This window comes from Echinops telfairi, unplaced genomic scaffold (genome assembly GCF_000313985.2).
Source record: "Echinops telfairi isolate 266 unplaced genomic scaffold, ASM31398v2 ScPeMD7_2010;HRSCAF=2546, whole genome shotgun sequence".
Classification (NCBI taxonomy): Eukaryota; Metazoa; Chordata; class Mammalia; order Afrosoricida; family Tenrecidae; genus Echinops; species Echinops telfairi.
Genome location: NW_022105908.1, coordinates 18,820,567 through 18,836,792, shown reverse-complemented (window position 1 = coordinate 18,836,792; position 16,226 = coordinate 18,820,567). Strand labels below are relative to the sequence as shown.

The 16,226-nt window shown below is 50.0% G+C and overlaps 1 protein-coding gene across 7 annotated transcripts in view; it reads right to left on the bottom strand.

The window, feature by feature from the left end:
- Positions 1-16,226, bottom strand: part of MYH10 (myosin heavy chain 10) — a 131,345-nt gene that overhangs the window by 71,176 nt on the left and 43,943 nt on the right. For 3 of the 7 annotated variants that reach the window (XM_045293457.1, XM_045293460.1, XM_004712938.2), the window contains exons 5-7: positions 10,940-11,042; positions 10,131-10,160; positions 2,677-2,769 (exon numbers count right to left, since the gene is read on the bottom strand). In XM_045293457.1, the coding sequence (XP_045149392.1) occupies positions 2,677-2,769; positions 10,131-10,160; positions 10,940-11,042 (226 nt within the window). The remainder of the gene's footprint in view (positions 1-2,676; positions 2,770-10,130; positions 10,161-10,939; positions 11,043-16,226) is intronic. The other 4 variants (XM_045293458.1, XM_045293461.1, XM_045293459.1 and 1 more) reach the window with 2 other exon arrangements.

Below are 16,226 nucleotides of genomic sequence, written 5' to 3'. Positions count from 1 at the left end.
GGGAGGGAGGGGGAAAATGAGGACCTAATGTCGGGGGTTTAAATGGAGAGAAAATGTTTTGAGAAACGATGTACAAATGCGCTTTACACAATTGATGCGTGTATGGATTGGGATAACAGTTGTATGAGCCCCTAATAAAATGTTAAAAAAATAAAAAATAAAATAAAATCCTCTTGGAATTAGGTTAAAATTTAACAAGATCTGTAAGTCATTCCCCAAGAAGACATCAAGCAAGCAGCACAGACCCTCCTAAAGAGCAGCCGCCTAGTAAGGACGCAATCAGCGAGCTGCACCACAGGGCAAACCCCCCAATTTTAGAAAAGTCCTTAGAAATGGGCCCTACTGCTAACGTTCTAGCCCTCCCGAGGACAAAAATACTGGCAACACTCACAGAGAACTCTTAAAGAGAGATTTTAATGGATTATTACTCAACCCGTAGAACTAACTGCATTACCGTTTCAAAGAGTGAACAAGAAAATACCTGAAAAAAAAATAAAAGAAAAAACCCTTTCCTATGAAATACGAGCCTCTATACATTAGCATGAGGGCACTTCGGGGATGTTATTTGGTCTAGCCTAGGTACTTTGTAAGATAGTACACCTCAGCTGAAATAAGGACTATGGAGAATTTTGAGCTGTTGACTAATTCAAGCTCTTCATCCTAAGACCTGCTTCAAGCAAGCCAGAAAACGATAAGTCTTCCTCCCAGGAGGAGGTATAAACTAAGTTTCTACCCAATTTATATCAATCTCTACATAGGATGTCTAAGTAAGAAGCATTAAGAAGGCTTGTATATAGTAATTCGCTAGCAAATACATTTTAAAAAACAACTACCACTTCGGTTCAAAGGGGGATGGAGATGGGGATTGTATCCTTTCACCACCCTTATTCAATATGTAGACCGAGGAAATAACCCGAGAAGCTAGACCGGATGCAGAAGAACATTGCATTAGGGTGGGAAGAGGTCTTATTAATAGGGTGAGCTATGTATGCGTCAACCGCCACAGCGTTATACTCACGTCTGTCCCAAACACAAAGACAGCAAGTGGGAATCTATCTTTGCAAGTAGGAGTCTTTACTGTCTGGCAATAGACTGAGGACGTCTTTACCACGGGCTGCAAGTGACTGCTGAGCAGCACTTTCTCTTTTCTAGGCAGAGAGGAGGCAACTGGAGAGCAAATTCTCTCTGCTGAACGTAGGGGAGAAAATCGGAATAGACTGGCGACTTGATGCATGTGGTGCAAGACAGCGCTTTCCACGGAGAAGACCTCGTGGGACTCCAGGAGGAGGCACATACCACAGCCGGGAGCTCACAGCCTCGCCTCCTTCGTGATGCGGCCACTAAACATAGAGCTTTCAGAAGGGAGAACTTAAGCCCTAATTGTGGCTCAGGCCCAGGGGTTCTGATCAAGGGAAGAAGCAAAAGTCCACAAGGAGTCCGGGCTCCCCAGCTCCTTCTGTAACTCTGGAAGTCACAGGCAACATTCCTTATCCTACGTTGTGCAAGAAAAGCTAAAATCACTCCTCTGCCAACTTGGGACTTTATCTTATTAGGGATGCACAATCTCTTCCCAGCACATAGACTCCTACTTCTTATGGAACCAGGAAAGCCTTCTGGTGCTTGCTCGGCCTAGCTCCTTTCACGTTTTCTGGCTCTCCCCAGAGCCTGAGTCTGGTCCCTTTCCGCTAATCTCAGACGCCATGTCATCAGAAGACTAACACGCAGAAGCGGCCAACCCTACATCTCCAGTTTCTTTAAAAACAAAAACAGGGAAGTATGTTCCAAGGGCATCAAATTCCCCAAAATAATTCACAGACAGATCGTTGAAACAGGATTCTCCTCCCACCCCAGCCTGACCAATGCTTCCGGGATCAGAGAGGAGGAAAAGCAGTGGACCTGACTTGAAGGACACAGGCAGAAATAGAGGGGTCACTAGGACCCCTCTCTGTTCTTGTCTCAGACAGGGTCACTGAAGGTAGCAGTCTTACCGTCATCTACAGTGACCAAGGGCAGAACACTGGCGACAAGGTTGCGCTTTTGTCCAGTGTGGGTTTGGAGACTGAGTTGCCGTTATCGGGCTGGACTGAGAGGGGGTGATGTGCAAGTGCCCTGCCCTGGCTTTCCCTCAGCACCATGTCCTCGAGGGAGCTGTTGGAGCCAGTCAATCAGAGGGATAAAGAAAAGCTCCCAATGATTCAAAGCAGTTGAATAGCTGAAAAGGATTTTTAAAGAGAAGTTCACAGTGCTAAATTCTTCTGAAGTTCGAATCCCAAAGAACTATCACGCTATAGAAAGGACAATTTACTACAGCTGACCCCAACTTCAGAACCACCAGCGCCTTCTCTCATGAATGTCCACCTCCTCTAACGTGTCGAATACCATGTTTCTCTCAGCCAGATATTCTGATTATGGTAAATGTTTAATAAAGGTTGGCACCATGCTAAAGTGCTCAGATGCGTCACATTTAATTTCTACCTACCCCAAAACTTGGGTTTTATTATTCTTCCCAAAGATGCAGAAATAAACTCAAAGTGGTTATGTCATTGTATACCCATCTGGATACATGCCTAGACACGTTAAGTACATGGGTCTTTCTAGATGTGTACTGCTTAATCCTAGCAACCATTTAACTAGAAATCAGAGGAATGCAAAGATTCGGAGGTGTTCAACACTTACAAAGCGAGACGAGTTGTCATTTTTCACAGTCTTTGCATTTCCAAATGATTCCAGAATGGGATTTGCTTGCAGAAGCTGCCGTTCAAGTTCCCCCTAAAGGGTATTACAGACAGAAAGAAAAGCAGATGTGGATTAGACGCAGCTCTCAACTGCAGTCCCAGGGGTCGGGGAGAATAAAAGCACACAACAGAAACAAGACCGCCTCCTTTGTGGCAGCTCTTTGATTCCCTCGCCACACAGCCGCCTGGGTTGGCTTCTTCTTCCTGGGGGCAGCAGCGGGCTCTGCTGGCGGAACAAGAATGAGCACCCGTAGAAGCGCTCAGAACGTCACACTCAACGCAAAAGGATTCCCCCCAAATGACAGCAACCCAAACTCACTGCCACCGAGTCCGTTACGCTCACAGCACATAAAGCAGGCCAAGAAGTACGACGAGAGAGACAAACCACTGAGGTTCAGGAGGGGAGGCTGAGCCCGACGTCTCAACTGCCGTTTCTGTTTCATCTACTTCTGCTGTGCCTGATGCCAATGATCGAAGGCTGCCTTTTTTTTAAATCTCCCCCCTTGCCACGGTATCCTTCCTCCCGTTAGAATTCCCCACCATAAAGCAACTAATTTGAACACGGGATCCCAGCCCTCCCATCCCCCACTCCGGCCTGCTTTTTTAGTTTGCTCTAGAAAAGAGTTTGCACTTTGCTTTCGTGAAAGACCTGCCTCGGCACCTCTGTTCACAAACGGAGAGAAAGCAGAAGAGGGCTGTGAGGAGGGAAGCCAGCGTTTGTTTCGCAGCACGCAGTCAGCTGAGCCCGCTGGGAACATGACGCCTTAGTGGTATCTTAGGTGAAGCTGGTATTTGGTATGACCTGGTAGGTCATTTTTGGAGGGCTATAAACACTCGAAAACTTCCTCGTCATATAAACGACGGGCAACTGCTTCTTTGCTGTAGCCGCTCTGGCTCAGAGGGCTCATGGGAAGGAGTGTGGGTCCTGAGGAGGGCGGCTGCCACGCTGGGCTCGGGCACAGGCACATTGTGAGGACGGAGGCGCAGGGCCAGGCACCGCTGCCTTCTGTGGGCTCCGAACTGACTCGGTGGCATCGACCAGGAACAGAAAGGCTCGGGGAAATGGGAGGGTCTCGCTGACATGGGATCAGGTGTTCAACGGTCACAAGGATGCTCGCCGTGGTAGAAAGGGGACCTCTGCCAGAGGGTGACAGAGATGACAGCACAGCTGGCTTCCTGCTTAAACTTACAAGTCCACACAGCCAATGTCTTTATTTCCAGACGGGGCTAACAGAAGGCGCGGCGTGTGTGTGCACGTGGGACTTAGCAACGGAGCACGTGGCCTGCAGGAGGGGCGGCAGCTGCTGGTCTGGCCAGGAAGAACGCTGGGGGAAGTGACGCCGTCTGGCTGGAATGCAGTTTCAGGGTTAGCTTTGGTGGCGGAAAATAAATCTGCTTTTTCCAAACACAAATCTTACCCCCGGTATTTTCAGATATCCACAGTGTTATAGGTCCGGAGAAGAGGGGGGGGGAGGGCATTTGAGACCAACAGCAAATGTGATTGTATAAGCAAAAAACAAGAGGATAGAGCACTCACATATAATTTCCCGATTAGTGGCCAGTTATGTGCCATGTGGGGCACAGTACCATCGTCAGATCCCAAGATGAGGACAAATACGCGCTATTCTCACAATTTTGGCATTCCGTCCCAGTTTGGTCTTCTCCACCGGCAGCTAAGGGGGAATGATCCGGTGGCAAATTAAACGGTGAGGTGAGACACTCCTCACGCGCCAAGCCGATGTAGCATTTACAGGGACTGTCCAGACGGACAGTCTTAACCACAACCGGCAGGTGCCCGGGTGGCGTAACAGGTTAAGCCCTGGCTGCGCCCACCAGCCGCTCTGCGAGACAAAGAGGAGGCAAGTCTGTGTCTGGGTCAGCTGAACTTGAGGTTTCAAAACACCACGGAGCAGTGGCGCAGTTCTGTCCTGTCCCACGTGAGTCAGGATCCACATGAGTGGGGGGGGACTAGCACCGTGCCAGTCCGAAGCCCGGGAAGAACTCCACGGGACAGGCATTCCATGAGACAGAACCGCTTCACCTTCTTGGCATTAGATAAATTGCTCCCTAGGGCAAATCTTCCAGGGGGTTATTTTAGTACAGCACCAGCAGATTCCTGATCACGCTAAAACATACTGCCGATTTTTTTTTGATGCATCTCAAGCCCGAGGGACTCAGGTCATCGTAAAGTATGTGCGATCGTCAAGGTCGATTGTGCCAACCTGGCCGATAAACACATGTGGGATTAATTGAAGGGCTGAGAGATAAATGACTTGGTGAGTCTCGCCCTTCCGGTTCTCTGATCTCTTGTTCTCTGATGGTTGGGCCAGTGTGCGGCTGACTTAGCTGGCAAGGCTCACTTCCTGCGAGACATCCCCAGGAGAAGCCACATGGACCTACCCCGATGCAGCCCTGGGTGCTGGAGCAGCTACGTGCAGACCCCTGTCAGTGCTGAGATGCTTACACGCTCACTGATTCGGTTTTCCTCCTGCAGTTGGCGTGTTTGCGTGTGTTTTGTGCGATGGGTGTCGGACATATGGGTTAATGTTGGACTTGTGGGCTTGGACAGCATTGGGTCGGGATGCTTTCTTAATGTACACTTCACCCTTAATATAAAACTCTCTCTCATACACATGCGTTTCTGTGGATTTGTTTCTCTAGTCTACCCAGACTAACACAGTCTGGGAGCTGCCAACCTGTGAGGTAGACACTGCCTTTCCCCAGGTGCTCAGCGGTCACCTGGGACAAGCTGCTCACCCTCATTCCCATGTGCTACGAAGCGAGACAATGACGTTCCTTGGAGCTGTGCTTTAGACAGACAAGCTTACTGCTTTCCCAGGAAGAAAGGACCAGAGGCTTCTCTAAAGCACACTATGACAGCTTTGGGAGGAGGGGGCAGGGGTGTTCCACCCGTTTGTTCCACACAGTTCAATCCGTATGATCAGAGGGTAGACACCGACTTTAAGGCGCTACATGGCCTTTCGATGACACATCAACTGTTGGGTCAAGGGCATCAGAACACAGATTTCTGAGAATGACGAGCTATCCTGCCTCGTCAGAATAAAACCCCGTGTTGTGTCAAGTCTCCTTCTGACTCCTGGTGGCTGTACAGAACCGAGTCAACTGCCCCACGGAGTCTGCAAGGCTGTGAGTTTCTACGGCGGCAGGTTGCGGGACCTCTCCTGTCTCCTGCCCAGTGGCCGTGAGCTTGAGCTGCTCACCTTTCGGCCAGCAGCTGAGTGCTTCAAGCACGGCACCACCCAAACCACGCTCTCTCGCTCACTGCCTTTGAGTTGACGCTGATTCACAGCCACAGGGCAGGCGTGAGAAGAATTGCCCCACTGGGTTCCCACATCTTTCCCCCGACTCCTAAACCACAATACAAACGCTTCAAATAATAAGGTGCCTTTACAGTGTTTCTCTCACTGGGAGGTAAAGCAAATGACACCTAGCCCGTGAACATCCCCTAGATACGGCTGTCAAGGAGCCTGGTGGCAGAGGGGTTAAGTGCTGGGCTGTAACTAACGGCTAGTGGTCTGCACACACCACTCTCTGAAAGAGAAGGCACAGGTTACTCTTCCCACTGGAACTGGAGACAGCCGAGTCCCTTGTTTCTATTTCATAGGGTAACAACATAGGTTCTTTGGGAATGTGGTTAAAAAAAATGCAAAATCCCTAAGTACTGAAATTATTCTTAAAGTGTTTTGAGTTAGCTAAGGCTTTCAAGGGGGAGCCCCGGTGGTGTAGGGATTATGAGCTGGGCTGCTAATGGCAAGGTCGGCAGTTCGAAACCTCCAGCACCATGGGGAAGAGTGAGACTTTCTACTCCAATAAAGAGGCCCAGCCTGGGAACCCACAGGCGCCTGGAACCCGTGCCACAGGATCCCGGAGCTGGAACTGACTCCACGGCAGGAGTCTGGTCTTGTAAGAAACCCGTTCAACGTTTATCTACCCTGGTGAAGACCACGCCAATGTTGATGAAGTAGCCTCTAATCGGTACTTGGCTAAATCATCGGTATTGAGTGGATAACGTTTGAAGTGGCTAAAAATCACACCTTTTTCAAAACTGCGGTTCCACTGGGGAGGGAGCGCAGGCCTGAGGGGCCAAGCGGCTGGAGTCTCACTGACAAAGGGCAGGTTATAGGAAGGAGGGGCAGCAACCAGGCATTGACCTGCACGGGCAGCCTCAGACTTCTGTGGTCCCAGTTGTCTTGGGTCCAAGCAGTTCCGGACGGAGGGAGGTCAGAGACAGAGTTATCCTGCCGTGGCTGTCCAGAGGTTACAAGCTGCAGGGTGGTGAGGCAGGTGGACTGGCTCCTCGGGGCGGTCAGTCATGTTCTATAAAAACACCAGCACCCGTTGCCATCAAGCCGATTCCTGCTCACGGCAACCCCATGTTTGGGGAACCAGTCATTCCAAACCCATTTTGGCCCCCAGGAGCAGCCCCAGATTCCGGCTCTGGGGTGGGGACACTGGGCACAACCTCTCCTGAGGGGCAGGTGGCTGGCCAGGCACCCTGGGATCAGGCCACGTGAATCCTTTGATTTGGTTAGAAAAGAGAGCAAGTGCTACTTCCAGTGTGCGGACTCAACATTACATCTTTGATGCTGGAAACGAATGTCTCTAGCAGGTGCCCCTACTGCCAAAATGAAGATGAAGTAAGAAGATTCTCAAAAAGAAGACTGAATTGCTGCTATTTTCACAACGAAGATTAAGTAAGCTGTGCAGGCGAAAGTGGACGGCTGCACTACTGAGCGCCCAGCAGGAAGACTGTAAGGGAAAAGAAGACAGGTACCGGGTGCTGATGAGGGTGCTGAGCCAGAATCCTCTCCTCCCTGCCTGGCGGGAATGTCCAGTGCTCACAAACACCGTCTGGCAGCTTCATAAGATAAGGACCACAGGGGTATTGAAAGGGCCCACAAATCCCCCCTGGGCAAACACTAAGAACTGTGAACACATGCTCACACGAAAATACTCGTACACCACGGCTCACGGCATCGTTACGCACTGTAGCCCCAAAGTGGAAAGTCTACCCACGTGTCTATCTCCCGAGGCATGGACAAATAAAATGTGCTGCTACATACATACATGAACTATCATTTGGCTATCAAGACACCCCCCTTTCCCCCCAAAAAATGTTGTATTGATTCAAGCTACAGTAGGAATGCACCTGGAATGCATCGTGCCAAGTGAAGGAAGACGGTGAGAGGACTACGTATAAAGGGTGACTCCAGTTCAGATCCAAAGTGGACTGGCAGTAAGTAGTCCAGGGCTGGGGGACGGGGCTCCTAATGGGTACAGGGTTTCTTTTGAGGGTAATGAAAATGTTCTACAATGTGTTGTGCTGACTGCCTAACTGTGAATACACTAAAAAACCAAAACACCGAATTGTACACTTTCATGGGTGAGTGACATGGTATGGTCTAGGTTATATCTCAATAAAGCTGTTAGAGAGGGAGAGAGAGAAAATATTGACGCGGGAAATTAAGCAACTAAAAGGCTGTCAAAACCCAGGTCCGAGCGACACCTTCCCCCTTACTTTTACAATCAAAACTGCTGCCTAGTAATAATCTGAACGTTACACAAATGGTGCCTGGGCCCAAGAGCGCGTTGTTTATGAAATGCAACATACACTTACAAGCCAGTGAATCAGACCAAACAGAAACGCTGGCCTTGCAAAACACAGGATCTCAACGTTATTGCTATTGCTGTATGGCAGTCACTCATTCACAAACACAGGGCAAGGAGCTCAGGAGGTGGGGCACCCAGGAACTAGACAGGAATGGGGTGGGGAGTTGAGGGAGGCAAAAGTAACTGTTTCTTCTGGGTGTGACCAACCCCTCCCACATCTCATTCTCCTGGGGACAGTAGGGAGAACACGCATAGCTACTACTGGGCTTCAACACCAAGAAGCAGCATCAATGAGGAGGGCATGCAGTGAGACATGCAAACCACATGACAAGGGATGTGCGCCCTGGACCAGCTGCAGCCTCCCGTGGGAGCCCTGTGCTTCCGGGACAGCTGTGACCCGATGCCAATGCTAGCAGAAGGCATGCACTTATATGTCACAGGGACTCCTCTGTCGTTTAACATGACTTCACAACAAAAACGTTAGCGATGGTGTTTTTTCTGTGTTCCATCGAGCGGGGAGAACCTCAAATCTGCCTATCAATTATTTAACACTATTTTCACTAGTGATTTAAAGACAAGTTCAATGTACCTCGGAACCACAGAGAAAAGCCAGTGTGTGGATGCAGTGATTTTCTGTAACTGGCAAACCCAACCCAACCCAACCCAGTGCCATCGAGTCAGCCCACAGCAATCTACCATGCAGTTTCCGAGAATGTCCATCACTACGGCGCACACAGCGAGTCATTGGCGGATTTTGCATGACTGGCCCTGTGCTGGCAGCCTGGTGCTTATCGCTCAACACTACCAGTCCTCTTTTACATTGGCAGAGCTGCTTTTAAAGACCCTCTGGGGTTCATGGTTATTTCACGAGCCTCCCCGGGTGGCATGGCTGGTTTGGTCCGCAGCGAAAGAAGAGGGACATTGTGGGCTCTTCATAGGGACAGCACAGCCTGGCTGTCTGAGAATGTCTTAAGAACCTTAAGGAAGACCACCGGAATGCTCGGTTATCCGTGACAATTTCTTTAGATACGGATCAGTCGCCTGATTTTAAGAAACTACGTCTCCCAACACAATGCTACTGCTTCTTGCTTTCCGTCAGCCGTGTCTCATCGTGGCTGTGGGAGACAGACAGGCCCACACTCCCCGATGCTGGGGAACACATTACACCAGGCACAGGTGTTCCACTCTACCTGAGGGGAATCTGTCTCAGACTGGCCCTCTTCACCCTCTCAGGGAGCAGACAATGGAGCCAGGCTCCTGGTCACAGTTGCTCACTGCCTGTGCTCTGTGGAGCTTACAGGAGGGCAGGTCGTAATTAGGAAGAAGAAGACTCACCTGCTACTCGCCCAGAATTTAAAAAATCTAATCTATAGGTCAAAACATATATCTGGACAGGAACTACACAGCACTGTGACATTCTAACACATGAGAAGTTATTATTACTCTTTAGGTACGACTTTGAACGCTGCAGCACAAAGCTGGGTCCTTGCTCAGTGTGCATAGGACGGGCTGAAGTCCTTCCACCCATGAGCTCTATGTTGACAGGCTTGACATACATGCAACACCGGGATGGAAGAGCAAATAAAGACGTATCGAGAAAACAGACGGGAAGCAAAACTGGCATGCTGCTTCTTTTCAAAGAGCAAGGCTCTGTGCAATGCGTTTTCAAAATAAAATTTTAAAAATTTCTTTTGCATAGCAGATTTGCACTCAGAAGTTAGCGCAATTACTCAAGACTAAGAAGCATAAAGAAAAAGCACTTGCCTGGTGTTTTACTGGTTTAGGCGATTCCTGCTGTTCGTTACAAACAGATAAATGCAAATGTTAGCAAGTCTGGGTCTTTCCCTGGCAGTTAAGCCACACACGAAGCACGCAAGCCACCGCGCAGACCAGGCCTGTGGACGCTGGCTTGACTGACAGCGGCTCCGACTGCTCACGCCCACGTCTGCCCGTCTACAAATGGTGGTGGATGGCTGACACTGCTATCGTTGACCCCCTCTGCTATCACGAACCTCCCCTCCCTCTCCTCTCCCCTTCAAGTGGCTGTGGACAGCGGCGGTGGGTTGCTCTGAGAGGGCAGGAAGGACTGCTGAAAGAGCGAGGAGCACCTTCCGGTACAAAAGGAGTCAGGTCTCCATCCAGTGTGGCCCTCCGGCATTTAACCCGGACCAGATGTACTGTCACCAAGTCCACTCTGACTCAAGAGGACGGAGTAGAACTGCCCCACTGAGTTTCCCCGAGGCTGTAATTATTTGCAGGAGTAGAAAGCCTCATCATTTCCCCTCAGAGAAGCTGGTGGTTTCGAACGGCTGACCCTGGGGGTCAACAGTTCTCAACTAATCTTGGGTCAGACACGGGGCTCTGAGCCACAAGAGCCATTGTGGTAGCTCTCTGGAAGTGACAACGACCAACAGCAACGTTCTCGGAGCCCAGCTCCCTCCTGGAAGGGAGTAACAGCTGCTGGGTGGCACGGGGTGAAGACGAGGGGCCGGTACCGGTCAGCTTTCTCACTCTTCCCCTGAATCAGTGAGAGGATAAGCGAAGTGGAACTGTAACAACAAAAACAGACTTACAGGAATATTGTGGTCCTTCCTTCCTTTATGCGAAGAGGCAACATGAGCAAGGTACTGAATGACTTTCTTGGTATTTTCTGTCTTCCCAGCTCCGGATTCGCCCCTGGAGGATGTGAACACAGACAGTCTGACTTAGAGAAAGCCGGGCACACACACATTCCAGAATTGCAATCGGTAACTGTCAACTCGAAGGGAAAACAGAAAACCTCCAGATTGGGTAGAAAAATAACAGCGTATAAGTTAAGATAAGGGGGGTATAAACTCTCAGCATTAGTTGGGAGAGGTGGAAATATATATTATATATTTGAAATCATTTGATAGGGACTCTTATAGCTCTTATCACAATCCATACATCCATCCATTGTGTCAAGCAGTTTGTACATACGTTGTCATCATTTTCAAAATATTTCCTTTCTACTTGATCCCTTGGTATCAGCTCATTTTCCCCCCTTCCTCCCCCTCATCATGAACACTTGATAATTACAAATTATTTTCATATCTTACATCGCCCGCTTTCTCCCTTCACCCACTCTTCTGTTGCTCATCCCCCAGGGAGGGGTTTACATGTAGATCACTGTGATCAGTTCCCCTTCTGCCCACCTTCCCCCTGCCCTCTTGGTATCGCCACCCTCATTATCAGTCCTGAAGGGGTCATCTGTCCTGGGTTCCCTGTGTTTCCAGCGCTTGTCTGTACCAGTGTGCATCCTCTGGCCTAGTCAGATTTGTAAGGTAGAATTGCAGTCATGATAATGGGGGCGGAGGAAGCATTAAAGAACTAGAGGAAAGTTGTATGTTTCATCGGTGCTATACCGCACTCTGACTGGCTCATCTTTTTTGTTGTGACCTTTCTGTAAGGGGATGTCCAATTGTCTACAGGTGGGCTTTGGTTCCTCACTCCGCCCTCTCCCTCATTCATATAGGTATGATTTTTTGTTCTGGGTTTTTGTTTTGATGCCTGATCCCATCGACATCCCGTGATCACACAGGCTGGTGTGCTTCTTCCATGTGGGCTTTGTTGTTTCTCAGCTAGATGGCTGCTTGTTTATCTTCAAGCCTCTAAGACCCCAGACTCTCTATCTGTTGATAGCTGGGCACCATCTGCTCTCTTCACATTTGCTTATGTATCTAATCTGTCTTCAGCGATCATGTCAGGGAAGGTGAGCATCACAGAATGCCCGGTTATTTGAACAAAGTGTTCTTGCGTTGAGGGAGTACTTGAGTAGAGGTCCGGTGTCTGCTTGCTGCCTTAATACTTAACATATAAGTATATGCTCATAGATCTATTTCCCTATCAGTAGATATAAATATATTTACATATGTACATTCCTGTATTTAGACCTCTATAAATGTCCTTTGCCTCCTATTTCTTTCCTCTAGTTCCACTATCATGTTCGGCCTTCATTCAGGTTTCAGTAATTCCTCTGGGTTACATTACCCTTGATCAAGCTCCACCAGGAATCCTACGCCCTCCTTGCCATTGATTTTTAGATCACTTGTTGTTCCCTTATCCCTGGGTTTGTTGACAGCCCCCTTTTTATGCCCCGGCTCCCCCAGGAACCACCAGTCCCATTGTTTTCTCCTCCAGATTGTTTATCCGCATATCTTATCTAGACAGACATGCAGACACAATAGTAGGCACAAATACAAGGCAAAACAGCAAAAGAAAACAAGAACAGTTGGTTGTTTCATCAACTAAATTCCTATAAATAGTTCCAGGTCTGTTTGTTGACCTTTAGGCGTGTTTGCCGGTCAAGTCAGATGGGTGCCACACCCTGGCCTCAAAGTCTACTTTTGGTATTCCCCATGGACTCCATTGCTTTGTTCTCCTTGCTGCTCTGTTGCACGCCCTGTGTTTCGCCGAGGTGTGGTGGGTCAGATCAGGCACAATTCCTGCACTGTCTCCAGTGCTGTCTCTCGTCGGAGTGCTATGGGTCAGTGAGGGACATGGTGTCTTTTAGTGGGGCCGGCCCTATGGTTCTCTCTGTGCACTGGGTGCTCTGAGCAGGAATACTGTCCTCTGGGCTTCGTGGGCCGGGATGTGCTCCACTCTCTCTCCTTCCCTCTTCATGTGCTCTGATCAGATGTGCCCCTCTCCCAGCTTCAGTGGTGTCCTTGAAAGGCATCCTTTGGTGGTGGTTGGGGGGCCGAGGGGGGGTTGTCTGCGTAGCTGGGATTGGGGCCCGCCCTGCAGACCTCTCTATTCCTCCCTGCTTCATGCCGGTATGTTGCATTCATGTCTTGGCGCACCGGGTTGAAGTCTGGTCCCTCTCTCGGCAAACTTCAGCTGAATTCAGACTAATGCTGAATAAACGCTCAGCTTTAGGTAGGGGGAAATTATATATATATTTAAAACTAAAAAGATTAAAAATACAATAAAAATATTTCTTGGTAGAAGCCATTAGGAAGACAAAGGAATATGTTCACAACTTTTACCCCATCATCCCCACCCTGCCGAGGGCGGGGTGGGTGGTGGTGGTGACGATTCTGCTGGAAGACAAAATCGTACCTCTCTCAAAGCTATTCTTCCGAGTATAAGTGCCCTCTTAGAAGCAGACCCAGAAAAATCCCAGAGCCGTCGGAAGAGGAGCCCCTGGTGGCGCAGGTTCAAGATCTCTGTCTGCAGTGTGACAAGCAACAGAGACGGCGGCACGGAGGCCACGGGACAGAGCAGAGGAGCCCAGCTCAGCGAGAGGCCAAGGCCAGGAGCGCATGAGACAGAGCAGAGGAGCAGCCAGAGACTAGGAGCCTGGGAGGCAGAGCCGGGGAAGGCTGCCTGTCCAGAGACAGACACAAGGGGCTGCGTGGCTTTATAAAGATGTTCATTCCCCCAGTGAGTGGAAACACGGTCTCATCAACTAAATTCCAACACATGGGACTCGACTCCTGGACATGCACGTCCACTCAAGTGCCAGGGCTGTGCACCCGGCAACACTTCCGAAATCCGACAACCAGAGCAGCCACCGTTGCTTTTGGGGAGGCAACGGGGCCGGCTGGTCTCTGAGTTTCATGTGTTCAAATGAGAGTTCTTCTACCACTGCGATAGCCACATGCCCCCAAACAGACACAACAGGTGGAAGTGAGTTAAGTGGGATCAGTGAACATGCAATTTCAGGAGAGACGATGCCTTCACCCCCATCTCTCAGGGACATCTTGCATTTGCCATTATGAGCAAGGATCCCGTGTGTATGAATCGCAATTATCACTTGGGAATTCCAAACACCTCTGAGCAGACCGGCCGTCTTGAATTGAACTGGCCCAGCCGATCCCCTTTGTGGGCCAGTTTTGCCTTGGAGCTTTTTTCCCCCTCGAAGGTACTTCTCAGGAGACTGAGGCAAGTGTTATTATTGAGATGGCCATCCAGTGAGCAGGGACATGTGTAAGACAGGTTTTGTTGGGAATAAACCCATACACGTACGCATGGGAACCCTAGCAGCAATGCCTTTTTATTTACCCCGGCATGTACCAATCATGCTAGGCATTATTCTACACGCTAGGGACCCAGCTGTGCACCAAGCCCGGCACGGTGGGTCACAGAGGGGATCACACAATTAAGATGACTGCAGAAAGGAGGGATGCTGCAGTGGAGATATAAGGCAGGCACTAACTGAAAGGAAAGAAGGTCAGGGCTGGGGAAAGACAGCTCCTTGAGATACACTGTCCAGACCTCTGGACAGCAGGGAGCCAGGCAGAGAGCTCTTGGGCAGAGGAGCACCAAGCATGGTGGCCTGGAGCAGGAGCACCCATGTGTTCCCCAGAGACCAGGGACTACAGGGCCAGCATGTGGGGAGGTGATAGATAGCATTAGTGAGCACTGAAGAGAGTGGCAAGTGGTAAGAGTGCAAGCGGCAGCCGGGGGTGGACACCACGTCGGGATGTCCCGATACAACATCGGGAGCAAGTTCAAAGGGTAAGGCCCTCAGAGCCATGATAAGGGCTTTTCTCTGTTTTGTTCCCAACTCTGAATGGAAAAACAGTGTTTCCGTGCTGGCGAGGATACTTGCTGCTGCTTCTCAGTCGACAGATGTGTTTTTTCATTAAAGAAGGCGGCTCTCGTTTAGCCTGATGACTTGTCTCCAAAGCGGTTAGGCCGGCTACTGACCTGGACACGCCTGTCACACAGCAGCTGCCTAGCTGCTCTTGACCTCTGCTACAGTTGATCCAAGGCCAGGTCCAAGGTAATTTTGCAACAGAAACTCCTGCTTCGATACCTCCCTGTCGACTCCCAGCAGGAAAGGCTGCGGCTGCTGGCAGGGCAGCTCTAACTCGCGGTGAGTCCACAGGCGAACGGAAAACCCAAGGGGCGGGGCCTGGTCCCGCACGGCCTCCTGGGTCGCTGGTAGGTCTGAGCCCATCGCTGTGGCAGGGGTGTGAGAGAACCTTCCCAGCCTGGGGCTCACCCTGCAGCACTTCCTCGGAGTCTAACATTCTGTGAGCAGCACTGGGCTTTCACTGGCTAATTTCCAGAAGCGGGCCTTCCTGCCTCTCCTCCTTAGTCTGGCATCTCTGCTGACGGCAGCCCACAGGCTGACCCTGCTGGTGTCCGAAACTGCTACCAGCACCGTGGTGGCAAGCAAGTCACCAGTGTGACACACTGACATGGGGTGATAGGCGTACATGGTCTATCTTACTAGGAGGATAAGATAATACTGGCTTGGTAGAAGGTAAAAATAAAATCCACCGAAAGCATGAGACCAGTGTTCAACAAACACCGTCCATTATGGTCCACTTGACTAAGGCTCTACCCACACATAAGGTACGTTGCGTGACTAACCTGAATTATAGGTTAAGTCTGTGATGCTCACAGAGCAGCTGGGAGCATGGGCTATGGAGTCAAAGTGACCCACTCAGGCACAATGTCTTTCTCTCACTTCCTAATTGCTGGGGCTTTGGGCAAGTTGCATAGCTCTCTTGGCCCCACTTTCCACTGCTTTACGATGGGATGTGGTGACTTCACTGCACGGACAGGATGCACAGGAAGGGCCTTGGGTTGCGTGCCTGCCAAAAGGCTCTTGATAGATGACAGCCGTGATGGGTGGTAATGGCGATGCGGGTTGATGATATTTACAGAAAATGCTTAGGATGTGAATAAGGTGGTGGTGGCAGGGTCGAAGGGATGTATCTGAAGATAAACGGCAAATGGTATACATGTCCATCCTCTGGGAACAAAAGGTAGCCAGAGGGAAAGGAAAGGAGTAAGGGGCCCAACAGCCGACTGTACTGGAAAAGGGTTCAGTTGGGAGACCCCTAAGAGAGATGAACAGCAGATAGGATCCTTATACCATTGGGG